Source organism: Prinia subflava, chromosome 6 (assembly GCF_021018805.1).
Source record: "Prinia subflava isolate CZ2003 ecotype Zambia chromosome 6, Cam_Psub_1.2, whole genome shotgun sequence".
In the NCBI taxonomy this organism is placed as follows: Eukaryota; Metazoa; Chordata; class Aves; order Passeriformes; family Cisticolidae; genus Prinia; species Prinia subflava.
This window is the reverse complement of record NC_086252.1, coordinates 14,578,142-14,593,553: the sequence shown is the minus strand read 5'-3', so window position 1 is coordinate 14,593,553 and position 15,412 is coordinate 14,578,142. Positions and strand designations below refer to the sequence as shown.

Sequence of the window (15,412 nt, the reverse complement as noted above, 5' to 3'; positions counted from 1 at the left end):
CGTAATGACCCAAACCCCAGGCCATGACAGAGGACAGGCAGAGCCAAAGACTCTGCGGACATCTCAGCTCAGTACGACTGCAATCAAACCACACACGGTCTCCCAGAGCACGTCAAATCCTTACATCTGTTCGTTCAGGCCTTACACTGCTCAGTGTCACAAAATGCAGAAATCCTGAACTGCTCTAAAACACATTGAGAGCAAGCTCTGCACAGAAATAGTACTTAGATTTCTTTCACATGCTCTGCTATGCAAGGAAGAAAAAGGGAAAAAGAAGAACCAGGTTTTCCTAGGAAAATTTCCCCAGAAGGAAATGTTTAGACATCTGCAAAACAAAGTAAACTTGGGAAAGGAAAGCTACACATGCAACTCATATGTTAAGCAGAAAAAATAAGGAAAAACAGGGAAAAGCTGACTAATGGAAGGATCAATGGGAAAGCAGCAGGCAGTATTTTAGTCTACTCATTGGGTTGTGCTCAAGTTATTTCTCAAAAACTGTAAGCCTATATTCCTCTTAAAAAATAAAACAATAATTGTATTACTCAAATTTCTAAACACTCTCCTAATACAAAGTGTTTTGGTTACAAGCCAAGTTGTGAATTTCACAGTGCACAGCACAGAAATATGCATTAAAATACACCACTGCCATGGCAACTGACCACACTGGGTGCCTATACCTTATTAGTAGATACTTTGCAATAAGTTAGCACGATTATGCTCATCTGCACGGGAAGAGCACATTTGCATATTGCTTTGTTCTAAACACAAGGGCAGTGTCTGTATGTGCAGAACTCCACCAAAAGGATTAGAGTCAACAGCAATAAACAGTGATTTTACAACAAACATGGGGTGTGCCTCTACCTGTCACATTAGGTCTGGAAGGCAAGAATATTAACAGGGCTGGAACTAAATCAAGGTGTTCACATTACAAAACAGAAATCTTGATGTCTTGCAAGTGTTAGTCTGTAAATTACCATTCTCCCAATCACCCAGGTTAATTTTCAATTAGCACCACCTGACCTTAATTGTGCCCTGTATAAGGCACCATGGGTGTGCTGCCCTTAGTTGTGCTGAGCTTCACTTTTGACACCTGAGACAGCAAAAGGCAACAGGAAAAATAAAGGCAGCATAAAACAGAGAGAGGGGGAGATAAAGGCATAACAGAATAGCTATCCCTGAATGGCAAGACCTTGGGGAATCTTGAATTTGTCCCTTAAAGCAGCCACAGGCAGCATGCATTTCGGTATTTCTTGTAGCATACCGCTTGAAATAATGTGCTCAAAATCTAACAAGAAAAATGAAACTTAATGAGCTCTTCACTGCCCAACTGGGAACAAATGAATTAAGTATTCTTTGGGCAAAGAGCAATCTTTCAAAATATGAAGTAGATGGATTATCTGCATTTTGGGAAAAGTTTTTCCTGATCTTAGATATATTTGAAAGAGGGTTTTTTTTCCTTGTACACAGTGAAGACAGTCATCTTCACAGTGAACAAATTAAACGCTCAGGACAGAGTAAAGACTACTGTGCATCTCAGGAGGGGCAGCCCCAACCATCTCCACAGAATCAAAATAAATTTCAACATCCAGAAACATATTCTGTGATACTTTGTTTACAGAAGAACCTTGAGAGAGATTCTTTTGTCCTTATAATTACATGATGTCCTTCTGTGTATTTTGAGAAATTACTTATTGCATACTAGTAATTCCTATTTCTCACGTGCATCTTCACAACTATCTGGAATTCTAACAAAATTCTATAAAAACAATAGTATATCTTTTTCTATCAACTGGGTTTTTTCCAGCTATTTTTTCCTAAGAAAACAAACTTTTGCAATTGAACTGTTTGCCATCTCTTTTCTCATGCTTTTGGACTGGTTAGCAAATTTAGGTCAAATATGACAGATCTCTAGAAATCTCAGTATGTTTTCGACTTCAAGAAATTGTTGCAAAGTCACTGGCAACTGATACATGAGGGAAAAGTGGGCAGAACTCCCCATTATTAATTTGTTGAGGCACTAGTACAACAGCCTAGCTGGAAGGAGCACCCATGTCACCTCCCTGCTGGGACACAGCCTGCTCTGTTCTGCCCTGCTTGCGCAGGGGAACGAGCCAAGGCTGACAAGGTGGGAGAGAGCTGGTGCACAAGGGGAGGGACATGCAGGAAAGTTCTGCCTCTTGGGAGCGACCTGCCCACGTGAACTTCTTAAGCCAGCTTTGACAGCAAAGCACTGTGGCAAAGCTGCCTCTGAGGTAACGAGACAAATCTGACTAGAGCACATCTCAGTATCACTGTTAACACGTTTCTCATGTAAATTACAATCCTTCAACGCTGCCATTGCCTTTCTTGCCACACAGTTTAACATTTTTCACTGCTAGTCTGATTTCCTTATTCAAGTTCCCCAGGCCAGATTTACACTGCAGTTTCACTGCAAGTAAATTTGTCACCAATTAATTCAATTGTTTAACACAGCGTTTGAAGGTTTGCACAGTTCATTTCATTTGGATTCTTTGGAAGTTTTAGGGCAATCCATTGACTTGTGTTATGCATGAGGTGAAGAAATATAATTTTCTTGGATTTGCAGAAAGGAATTCAAATTGATGAAATCTTGATACATGGATGGCCCTCAACAGGAAGCATTCTGAATATTTATAACATGGTTTTAATCAGGGAGCATAAAAATTCCTGGGGTTTATTTAGATGAGCAATTGCCAGCAGCACTACAGACTTGATAAAGAACAACAGTAGCCCTAAGGTAGTGAACTCCAAACTTTTGTTTAAAATCTCACAGCGAGTGTATGTAGCAGCAGGATTTACGTTGAACCCAAAACTTGAGGAAGCAGTAACATTATCATTCTCATAGCAGTACTCTCACCTCTGCTGGATACCTGCTAGCAAATGTCCCATCTCGTGCAGCTCAGTCTTGCAGAAGTGATGCATCCTATACCCACACAGAAGCCATCTGCTGATGGACATGCACCACGTGCTGCACTCATGCACTAGAAAAACTCGGACCACAATTTGGCAAGCTACATTCCTGGACTGAGTACTACATTACTATTAGAATCAGACACCTTCCAAACCAGCAGGCATTGCAGAGATGTTATGAATCCCAAAGGATGCAGCCATGCCAGCTTTCACGCTGTTCATATGCTTTCTCATTTGAAAAGGCAATGTGTTATGTTATTTTTAATTATTTATCTGAAGCACCACTGCCAGGTTTACTGACCTGTGGTTTTAGTTTTACAAAGCTTGCTTCTCTAGCTTGAACCTGGGGTCTGGGGAAGATTCCGAACTGACAGAAGCAATGGGAGTGCACTTCTACACGTAGCTGCTACAGTTAATGACATCAAGGCTGTTCAGGAACCTGGAGATTCCTTCAAACCTGACAACAAATCAGCTTCAGCGGAATTTCTCCCATGCATGGAAATCTTCCTCAGGAACTACAACAGTTTACCACAGAAAGAACAGAAAACTAACCAAACCACAAGAGACTTGAGCCCCAGCCTCAATGGGTTAAAGTCTTTTGTACTTCTCTACCAGCAACAGGAGATACCACATCTGCCTTAATCCACAACTGCTGACAATGTCAGTACTTTTGTTTTGACCATATCTAATGTTACTGGTTCCATTTCCACCTAATATAACAGAAAACTTTGGAGTAAAAACTACTGAAGTACTTATATATATATATATATATATATACACACCTGCTTTCAGGCTCCAGTTATTCACATCTTTACAAGGGAAAGATGTGGCTTCTTAACTGGAGAGAGATCTTAGTGAAAGAATTTCATTCAACTTGTTAACAGCTTATCTTTTTATTTTGTCTTCATTCAACATTAGTAAATAGGACTGTGAGAGGGGTTGTATAATGCCTTCAAAGAACAAAAAGCTTCTATGCACACAAAAAAACAAACAAACCAGAAAGTTGCAGGGCTGAATTACCTGCAGAAGTGAATCCTAAAAATCAATTTTATAGCAGTGTAAATCAAGCACGTAAAACAGAGAAGAAATGCCACTCAAGACAGAGGTGGAATAGGTACAGCACCCAGTCTCCCACATTTTGTTGGGTGTTGGTTCTCAAATTAAAGTCTTCTTGTTACCTTGCTGGATTCCTCCAGTTGAGTGCCTCGCTTCCAGGCCTCAGAGAACATGGAGCTGACAATGCTTTGGGAACGGACATGTCCAGCTGTCTGGGTGTCAGAAACTCCACTGTCAGACTGATTAGAATGATTTGACTGAGATTCTGTTCAGAAAAAAAAAGTTAAGGAACAGTTAGTGTATGTTTCTCAATGTAAGAGTAATGTCATGATGCTTATAGTGCAACTCTGTGTGACTTGTCCCCAGAGGTCACTGCTCCCAGTAATGACTGCATAAGCTTTAGCTCACATCCAGGCCTTTACCATCTAGAAAATCAAACAGAGCAACAGCTGCCTGATATTAACCAAACCTGAAGCTGCACAAGGATGACAGCATGTCAGATATGTTTCAAAGTAAAACCACACTGCAGCTGAATGGGTTCTGAACCATGCCACACCCCTGCACTTTGGGAAAAGCCCCATTTCATGCAGTGCACGCAGCCTGCTCTCTGCAGCACTCCCTGCCAGCACAAAATGGACCCTGGCCACGGACAGGCAAACTGCACCAGGCAAGGCAGGACAGTGCTTCCAGTGACCCATTCCTCAACACAAGAGGAGGACTGACGTGCATCCTGCAAGTAGCCAACACAGATGATGCTCTGGGTCCACAGGCTGTCTTGACAAGACAGCAGCAGGCACGGCCAGACCAGTCCAATTTATTCAGCCTGGCACCTGCTTTCTGTCTAATCCCAAACTGTCCTGGCACAGGTTGGAATGCAACTTTGGCGGAACGTGCATGGCTGGTGGGCTGTGGCTCAGCCCCCTACAAGAATAGGCACTATCTGGAAAACACCCAGCTTGGATGGAGAACTTGTCAGTAACCAAGAATTTACTGCTATGCCACACAGTTAAAACAACAAGGTCCCTTCCCAGTTAGGCTGCACTTCCTTAGCTCATTCTTACAGGGTACTTTCTAAACCTGTCCAGTTCAGTAGCATTACTTCCCAGCCTGTATCTGTGGCAGACAAAACACCTTCACACAATAGCACATTTTTAATAAAGGACCTGAAGGTTTTAAATAACCCACCACAGCATTAGTCAGCTCTGAACAGTGAAATTACACTATATATACCATTTATCAATTTTTAAACTGTTACATGCAACAAGAAACCAGCCCCAGTTCTGCTGAGAGATAAACAGGAGCACATTAATGTAGGCATGCACAATTTGACATGGATACAGAAACTGTATTTTCAAAGTTTTCTCTAAAGAGATTGTTTGGATCTTTGCCTTTGGGCAAGGGCTATTTCTCTTTTCAATTTCAAATATTTCAGTCAACAAAGCAGTTCAAGAACCACATATATATGTTCTACGCATCATTACAATATAAATTTGTTTTTTCAAATAGGTGAACAAGAAACCTATTTGGTGTATATTTCAAATACATACATCACTGCAAGTAATTTAGTAAAATAGGTTTTTACCTGTGTGTGTGTATATTTATAGAGAGATGAATACTATAAATAAAGTCTATGTTTTAGATTAAACACAGCATAAAAGATTTTGGAGAAACAGTCCATTTTCTGCAATAGTCTCTCTTGAAGCATCCAGGCAGCAGATGGTAACAAAGGCAGTTGAATCTTTGTATTATGAGATAGATCACATTGTTACCTGGCAAACTGGATGAGCTGGAGCCTGACTTGATGCTGGAGCTAGACAAGGAGGTCCAGTCATATGCTGATTCTGTTCTCTTCAATGCCTCCTGATAGTTCATGTATAGCTGCTTCCCGTACTAAGCAAAACAACAAACAAGTTTAGCAGCTCTATATAGGCTGTACACTCTTTTCAGACTGTTGAGCTCCACCTCTTGCTTCTCTATTATATCTTCCCTCCTGCCAGTCCCCCCAAAGCAATACATGCTCTACGTTAAGGAGTTCAGGCAATATTATTAGTATTAGTGAATTGCTGAAAGAAAGAAAAACAATTTATTTATGCTAGAAGAGACAATGTCAAGCAAGAAATGGCCCAATAAATAAACTAAGATAAGCTGAGGCTCTTGGAAGTCAACTCTATTTTCTAAACTCTTTTCTCATAAGCCTTCTTTTTTAAAATCTGAAAGGAACTGGCTAAAATCTATCCATGATGTCAGAACTGTGCAGGATGCAGCAGAAACAAGAAGAAAAGGCCCAATTACTGAATTATTGTAACAAAGCCTAATAATTTTGCTAAGGAACGAAAAATGTAAGGAGATTTTTCAGTTCATGTTCAGAATAGTTAAACAGAGGGAAGTTAGATTTACCATGTGTTTTGCTAAGTAACTGTAAATGGTTTTAAGCAGGCAATGACAACTACTCATGACAACAGTGTCAGACTGTCTGGGGGTTACCTTAGCAATGCGGATGCCATTGATCCACTGGTGTAGAGTTCTTACATCATCACAGCAAAGATATTTGATATACTGGGATTTCTTCTGGATCTGAGGATGCTGCAAAAAAATTGTGCATTCTCATCAATGTTTTCACAGCTAGGAATGCAAGGAAAGCATTTATTTGTTGAGGTCTATACAGATAAACCTAATGCTGGAAGCTCTTCAACTGTAGTCTGTATTTAAGCCCACTTAAAAATATTCCAGAATATTCCAGAATATTTCAGGAGGTGAATTTCAATGGCTATTGCTTCACACACGCACGTGGCAGTGTGTCCAGCATGTACTGATTTCAAGTCTGAAACACTAGGAAAGGGCAAGTCTTTCACTGTTTTAGGGCTGCAGTACTTTCTACACTCCAAGTGTCCTCTGCACCTATGGACTGACTCACCACTTGACACAGACAACTGATATGTCATCTTTCTCTCACATAAAAATCCCCCAAACTAGAGGAAAACAAACACACTGGTCTTCTCTGCCTTTGCAGGCTTGAGTGAGACACTCCCCAAATGACATGCTGCTAAGCACAATTCTATTTTCAGCTTGTAGAGCCTTCAAGGTTCCCACCCTACTGGTACAGGGCTATCATCTAAAAATACTTGCTGCTCCCAAGTGCATGTATAAAAAATGTAAAGGCGCTGCATTTATCAATTCAGCAGTCAGGAAACAAATGCATGTTTTTCAAAAATCAAATGCTGGAAATCATTCTGGATGGACTATTCAGTTGTTTCCTGTCCGTGCTGTAGAAGTTACAGGTCTCTGAGCTGCTGGGGTAACTGAATACTCCAGTTCTTGTCATTTCCTCTGTTAGCTTACAGCAAAGTGACACAACAGTTCTGCTAGAGCATCGTAGGTATTTAAGATTTACGGAAGACTGTCTGAAACATATATCAATGAACTCTTAAGCTTTTTCAGAGTATTTTATCCTGCTGCCTTCCAACACAATTATTTTAAAATGAACATAGGATGTTTATGTCCATAAAGAGAATATTTATAACAAATTTTCTTATGACAGTAGACAGTTGTTTTCATTTTTTACTACCAGCCTCCTTCACATGCATGTTGTATAACAAAGATAAGTCTATAGAAGCAAATACAATTACTTTGCTAACAAGCCAGCTGCTTCCTGGACTCATTCCAAAATTTGGTTATACAGAAATAAATGAACTTCTGAGAAATCTGACATTTAGGACCAAGGAGTTACCTTTATATACTAGCACACAAATGTTACATTGAACAATAGCACAGCACTTAACTTGAGCACACTTAAGTTTTGATATAAACAAAGGAATGAAGATAAAGACAAATCCAGTCTGGAACATCAGTAGAGAATTGGGCCTTCAGTTTGTATTTGCCATTCACCTGTCCCAAAGGAATTACTTCCTAGCTTAGTGAGCCTTTGTGGCACAAAACTCTATTTCTATTTTAAAAACTGTGTGGTTTCTGTACATTTCTACTAATTGAAAACATTGATGTAAGATTATAAGAACTGATAGGGGAAGAACTGAATCCTGCTTAATATAATAATTTGGTGATTCATCAGTTCCACAAAGAAAATACAGTTTCACTTGGTGTAAGCTACACAACTAAATCTACCCCATTAATTTACTTAGGGACAATTTCTACACATTTTTGTGTCTTTGTTAATGTTACCATTAAATTTTATACTTAGAATGGCAATAATTTAAAAAAATCTACTTTGTGTGGTCAAAAAGTCTGAAAAAATCATTTACTATTAACCTGTCCAAATGATACAGACAAAAGTGACATGTAAGTAGAAAAAATCAATTTACTTCGAGGAATTTATATTTACCTATGAATACTGAAATTTTTGTTTGCATTCAATGACCTATAAGAACAGGGAAAATACTTCCAGTTTCAGCTGTGTACTTTCTCCACCAATATCATGTCTCATATTTAATATTCAGTGTCTCCTCAGTGGGCTCAAAGACATGGTGCCCTGTCCACTGGAAAATGAAATCCTTTTTCAGGCAGTGGCCAGGCAGCCCCACACTCCAGGCACAGTAAACAACCTAATGTACTGACATGTACAACACCACAATTCCAGAGCAGGGAGGGGAAAAGTGCAACTATAACTACATCTTTTACTGGCACCATTTCAAATCCATGAAGACACCTTACTGGCTGTGAACACAGTGTGAAAGCCTCTTTTAAAATAGCCTGGTACCCAGCTATCTTGCAGGAACTGACACCATTCTGAACGCTATGTGGGAGTCAACAGAAACTAAGAGACGTGTTGATGTAATTAAAATAACTTGATGCACTCAAGTTATTAGATCCATTTAAGATCAGGTCCCTGGTTTCATAACAGTTTGTGCTACTTGTTCTTTCCACCTGTCCTTTATACTCAGAAAATGCCTTCTTTATAGCATCCCTTTTCCCTCAGGTTGGTCCACTAAGGGTAGACTTGAATCTTTCTCTGGACCTACACTGAGAAGATAACTCCCTGGAATTAGCATTTTAAGGGGTAATATCTCTTTGAATCTAAACAGTTGTAAGGTATAGAGCTGCCAAATGAAAAAGAAGACCTTAGTGTATGTTTTAGAGTATAATGAACAATTAAATAGACTGGCACTCATCAGTCCGAAAATAAAACAATTCAGGGTAGTATGAAAACGTTTATGAAGTCACAACCAGCACAGAGAACAAGCAACAACTGTTCACTAACTGTTGACACTGTATACAAGAACTAGAGGAAATGAAATGAAAAGCAGCTGATGGTTCAGAACAAGTCAGTGGTACAGCCACTCAAGGTACAGCCAACTGCAGCAGCGTTACCTTCAGCACTAAGCAATAGTCTGTGGGTGCCTTGTACTTGTTCCGATAGTCCTGGCCATAGTAAACACTGACATGGTCCAGCTGCAGAAAGCACACAAGATCCCGTGACACCTAGTAAATACAAAAACAGTCATTTACAAAGTGTCTTTAGAAAAACCCACACACATTGACACAATTAGTCTAATGCTAAGGTCCAGTACTAATATAAGGTCTAATTAAGCCCAAATATTAGTTTCAATCTGATCCAAAACTACCAACACAAGGAGGAGATGCAGCTATGCATAAACTCTTTCATCACACCTTCATTTTTAACTGAATTCAGTTTGGTTTTTGTGTTTCATCTGCATTTTGCCTCTTGACAACATTTTACACTGGATTACTAATGTTTAATCAGAGCAGATATCAGGAGAAAGTAAGTATGATGGGCTGATCAGGAAGTTATCAGCTGCTGGTTCCATTTCACCTTGGTAATAATCAAGTGTCCAAATTCCAGTGTCACTGTGAGTAGAATTCTAAAGATGTTTGGCAGTGACTGTAGGGCAAAGAATTTCAGCAGGATACTTGCATACAGATTGTTTTAATGAAGCAAAAGGTTATAGAAAGAACATCTGACATGCATTCAGCTCTAAAGGGAGCTGCTGTGCTGATAGAGATTTCCTCTTAGCTCCCAGATGTGTGGGATGTAGACTTCCTGCACTGGGAATCATCTGATGCTGTCAAGACTAATGGACTCATGGATGACCTGAACTCACAGTAGTTCAGCCTTGAAGCTGTAATGTATTTGTAGAGGCTTTCTACTTATTTCATCTTACTGATACGGAGAACACCACTAAGTGAGCCTGAAGAAATGGAATTACATTTACCAGTTTCAAAAAACATAGCACCAATTGGTCCAAAAAAATCCCTTGTATATGAGCTAACTAAACCCAATGGAATTATGCAGATTGATTGTGGAGTTGGTCTTACACTTCACTATCGACATTTGCAGAGCAATTTGGTCCTCTATCTGAATTCTGTTTGAGCAAAGACAAGCTTCTTACGCTCCACCCAAAGCTTTTCCTCAAGTATTTCTGAACACCTAACCCTAAGCTGACTCAGGAAGCAGACCTCTGTATTCTTGTTATTTTTAAACTGGGGGTACACCCTTCACATCAAGTGCTGGCACAAAAATTCACACAAAATTTCCACGATAAAGCCAGCCTTTTGGATGTGACACTTGGAAGGACACAGCTAAGCCAAAACTTACAGCCAACTCTTGTGTGCACTGTTTACCAGCAATAAACAATTCAGAGCAATTGCTTTAAGTAGCATACCTTTGCCTTCCCTTTAGGGACATAGTAGATTCCAGAAGCCCGAAGAAGGAAGTAACGTTTCTTCCAAGATTTCTTACCATCCTCTTTCAGCCACAAAACTCCCTCAATCTCTGGCACAGTTACAGAACTTCCACAGAAGCATTCCTGCCAATAAACACAGTGGTTTGAGAAACAGAGAGCATGCAGTGGTTTGCTTTGAATGACTGAAATTCTTTATCCAAGGAATGCACTCACTGCAGGGACAGCTCTTTTTTTACATGAGATATGAGCTGCAGATTAATCATGGAAGCAATAAGGTAATTCAGACAAACACGATAGGGCATCTGAACATTTGCTCAGTGCAACAATGACAAAAAGACCGTCAGCAGCTACTGTGAAGATTTTCTAACCACTGCTTCTCAGTAACAGATCCCCCAATGGCTTTAGGGTCACAAGGTGGCCTTATATAGCCTCATGTGTAAGTACACACAAACCTAACTGTGCACCCATCAGACACAGCTCAATTCATTCCAGGAGTACTTCGGTGCTACCAGCTGCCCACAACACTGCAAATTCTGCTAAGGTTCTATTTATTAAGAACTAGCAGAGAAAACCAAATGCTTTAAATACACCCCAGGTTAATATGCAGCACAGACACTTATGAGTAATCCTGGAAGATAGAAAGAATTAAGCAGAACTACAATTCTCTGCATGTTATGGCTTCAAACAATTTTTTCATCCAGAGTGTACATACAAACACTTATTAAAACCCATATTAATAATATACTAGTAGCATGCATAATGCTACTTGTAAGTTAAACTATTTTAAGAAATAAAAATTTGGAAAGTGCTAGTAAAAATTCTCTACCACCACAGGTCAAAAAAAACCAAACAGCTGAGAGTTTTGCAAATTTCAACTTGAAATTAAAGGTTTTAGCCAGGTAACCTCAATTTGGTTATCACTGTGTATAATATTTTAGAAACTAAACTAAACACAGAAACTTTTTAAACTGATCACATCTGAAGCAGTGTTACATTAAAACAGCCACTTATCTCAAACACAACACATTCCATTCACAGTCTTCCAGAACTACATTCACCACAACCTTTTGCAGTTTGTCTTCAAGCTCCAAAATGACCACTGTATCCTTTTTGGTTTGGCATTCTTACCTCTAGCAGCACCTCTTTATTTCTGTCTGCCATCTCAGAGGTTTCTTTCTTCCCCAGAAGATAGTTCTATAACAAAAGAAAGTTTAATATTTCTATAGGCATTCTGAAATCAAGCCAAATGGCATTTCTTGTTTACTTCTCTGCAGCCTTAAGAACAAAACTTTGTATACTAATTGAAATTGTCAGACTGCTGAACAATACATCAAAGTAACTTATAAGCACCTTTACCAGAAATATCAATCAGCCATACTCTTACCTAACAGCCTCATAACATCAGCCTGCCTTTCCATGGATCAAACAGCTTTGTGGTATAATGCATCCAGAAATAAAAATACTATGAACTTGTAAATACCACAATAAAATATAAAAAAACCCCAGAGATGTGTTACATACTGCCATTATTTCTGTGTTCAAGAAGAACACATAGAAACAATGTACTCCTTTCCACCTTGGTCTGAGTTTTGCTGAACAGAAATATTTATTTTCACAAAGAATGACTAAATAAAATACTTGTCAACTTCATAAATGGAATTTAATTATGCACAGGCACCATATCTTATTTAGTAACTTATTTACTCTTATTCAGTTTGGAAGAGACTGGGACAATGAAAAATATCTTCCTAGTCCTAGCTCTAATACTGGAAAAAACCCAAATATTCACAAAGTTTTGCCAGTTCAATATTTTAAAGGCAAAATATTTGTTTATTGCTAGTACCTCACTCCTCCGACAGTGCCTACTATAGGTACTGATAGTAAACCTATAATCTACAAACTTTTAAAAACAATGGAGAGTTTTGGTGCTTCAGTGCAAAGCACCTGCATAAGATTTGATTTTTAGATCTTGCTCAAAAATAAAATCACATAAACTGATGTCCTGTAGAACAAATGTGCAAAACTGATACCCAGTTTAAAACCAATAAATTAGCAATAGATGCCATGCAGACATCAAAATAGTCTATCAGCTCTAAAGGGAATAAATTAGGTAAGAGTTAAGACAGAGATCAAGTGAATTTTCAATGCAAACTCTTCAAAGAGCCACCTTGTGCTTTTCTGCTTCTTTTCCTCCACTCCCCTACAATACTGAAGGGCTGCCAGATGCCAGGCCTGTGGCTACCAGTTGAGAGAAGAGAGGTCTTTGAGGCCATCTGAGAGGAAGAGGAGCCTTTGGTTTCTTAGCCAGGCAGCAGGAGACACAGGTGAATATAAGCAGGTCCCAACTGCCACAGGAAAGGACACATGTTCTCTTCTCTTCTCTTGCCATTTGACCATGGAGTAGCTATTCTCTTAGATTTTGTCTTCCCCCTCTTGCCAGCACAGTGCACAGTGGAGAGAGATTACTATTACCAATATCTGTCAACACCTTTCTTGCACATTTACATAATTGAGCAGCACTAAGTAAGGGTGTAAATCCCTGGAAAGTGCCTGGCTTCATGTGCATTAAAATTACTCACAAACACATTAGCAAACAGATTGCTTCAGCTCATGGCTGCCTCTTAGGAACTGACTTTGTGCCAACAACACTGTGGATGTACATAGTGCTGAAGTGTAAAGTTGCCTGGCATTTTAACACATACACAAGAACCAAAATGAAAGTATGGAAATGAACGCTACCAAAAAAGCAGGAAGCTGCAATCACCCAGCACGAATCTCAGGCTTACCTGTGGATTCTTGAAAAGTGCGTATTTCTCTATACGTTCCACAAACATTAGTTTGTTTTGACTATCTCTTGTCCAGTTCAGGAGATTTTCAACTAAATTTTCATGATCTTCAAAGATCCTTTCTGCAGCAATAACAAGTGAGCAAATACATTAGAATCTGTCACATTTTGTGATAGAAACTAATAAATAGTAATTTCTAAGAGATAAGGCATATATGCAGAGAAAATAGAGTTCAAGATCTGCTACAATGGGGAAGAAGTTTATGCTAAGAGACTAAAAGAACTTAGTCCACTTCCAGACATGCCTGGTTTCATTTTTTTACATCCAGTCACTCAAAATGGACTTCCCCTAGCTTCAAGTTTATAATTCCATCAACATATGAAATGTTATTATTTTTTTATCTGAGAAGGCCTACCATCCCATAGGAACATTGCAGACCCAAATGATAACATTTTAAAGTTTATGAGCTCAAATAAGGTTATCACATTTATGTGTTTTGTGGTCTACACAGTTCCCAGAGGAATGGATCAGGCAGCTTTTTCAGCACAAAACTTCTTTCTTCATCTGCAATGACTATCTCACTCATAAAATATCAAAAAGTAGTGGGCAATGATCAGAAGGAAAACAAAATGCTTCTGAAATGCAGAATACCCATAGCTAGTAGGGGTGTTGTAAAGAAGTCTGAAAACTGACACTGTCTACTTCTATAATCTCTGTTGATAAATGATGTATCAATAACAGCTTCTGAGAACTTTGGTTCTCATCAAAGCTCAGTCAGAACTTTGGTTCTCAGTCAGAGCTCTGAGCTTTGACTCTCCATTGAAAAAGTTACCACTAGTGCACCAGTAGTAGCAATCCAGAATACTGAAAACAGACAGAAGAGAACAGAGTAAAGAAAATATGAAGATTTACTGAAATAGTAGAAAATAGCTGAAAATCCTCATTGAAAATAAATAATAAGAAATCTTTGGGAAACCACTAGACCAACTTTCTCATCCTTTAAACACACTGAAATAGAATCTAGCAGTTTACAATTTGTTCCTTCTTCACAGAGGCCACACAGTGGCATTTCAGGAAATGAATTTTTTCAGAATCCTCTGGGACCTGCCTGACCTTTCAACTGCACCTGAAAGTAGAACATTATTTTTTCTCACAAAATCAATTCCCCCACATTCTTACAGAGTGTATATGGCTGATCACAACCTAGAAGTCATCGCTAATGAAGATTCAGATGACAGATGACACCTCAACATCTTAGTGTGAATGCAACAAAATGTCATTTGCAAGGAGTGTCAGATGGCAACACATTAATGTGGTCCCTGAGCTCTTTCTAAGAAGCTTCTGAGTTACAATTCATGACTTCCATCAAGCTCTATAATAACACAGCAACAGTGTCTTCCAATAAAGTAAAAAAGTCATTACCTAATAGAAGAATGAAACAAAAAACCTTCAGATGACTATGATACAAACATTTACATCTCACTACAGCTTCATTAGTGAAACTGGATAGCTTTCAAAACATATCAACTCTCATTACAAGAACACAGTTTATTAAACTTTTAAATTTTTGAGTCTAGTAACATATTAGTTTTCATGTGATAGGTAGAAGATGCAAACCATACCCTGTCAGCCCACAACAACCATTTGGCATGCTACACTACCTAAATAGACAAGGTTTCACCAAAAGAGAGGAAACAATAACTTTCACTGTAATTTGAAATCCAGGTACTTGGCTTCAGTTGTGTTTTTCTTTAATCAAAGTCAATAGGTAAGATGCACTTTACCCATTCCCCTTATTTTCCATTAAGATGTTATATCCTTAGGCTAAATAAACAGTGTGGTATATGCAATGAAGTGCAAAGGAGCTTTAACTGCTTTTAGAGGAATACTGCTAATTGCATTAAAATATTTAAAAGCAGAAAAATGTAGATAGATTTATGCAACACAAGTTATTAGGATCAGTTCAAAATACTATTTACAAAGAGG

At 38.8% G+C, this 15,412-nt stretch overlaps 1 protein-coding gene across 2 annotated transcripts in view; it reads right to left on the bottom strand.

The window, feature by feature from the left end:
* RAPH1 (Ras association (RalGDS/AF-6) and pleckstrin homology domains 1) overlaps positions 1 to 15,412 on the bottom strand; it is an 88,252-nt gene that overhangs the window by 8,526 nt on the left and 64,314 nt on the right. The window contains exons 7-13 of one of the 2 annotated variants that reach the window (XM_063400373.1): positions 13,427 to 13,548; positions 11,769 to 11,834; positions 10,620 to 10,763; positions 9,307 to 9,417; positions 6,469 to 6,567; positions 5,754 to 5,874; positions 4,107 to 4,249 (exon numbers count right to left, since the gene is read on the bottom strand). In XM_063400373.1, the coding sequence (XP_063256443.1) occupies positions 4,107 to 4,249; positions 5,754 to 5,874; positions 6,469 to 6,567; positions 9,307 to 9,417; positions 10,620 to 10,763; positions 11,769 to 11,834; positions 13,427 to 13,548 (806 nt within the window). Of the gene's footprint in view, positions 1 to 3,808; positions 4,250 to 5,753; positions 5,875 to 6,468; positions 6,568 to 9,306; positions 9,418 to 10,619; positions 10,764 to 11,768; positions 11,835 to 13,426; positions 13,549 to 15,412 lie in introns of those variants that run through there. The other variant, XM_063400374.1, reaches the window with a different exon arrangement.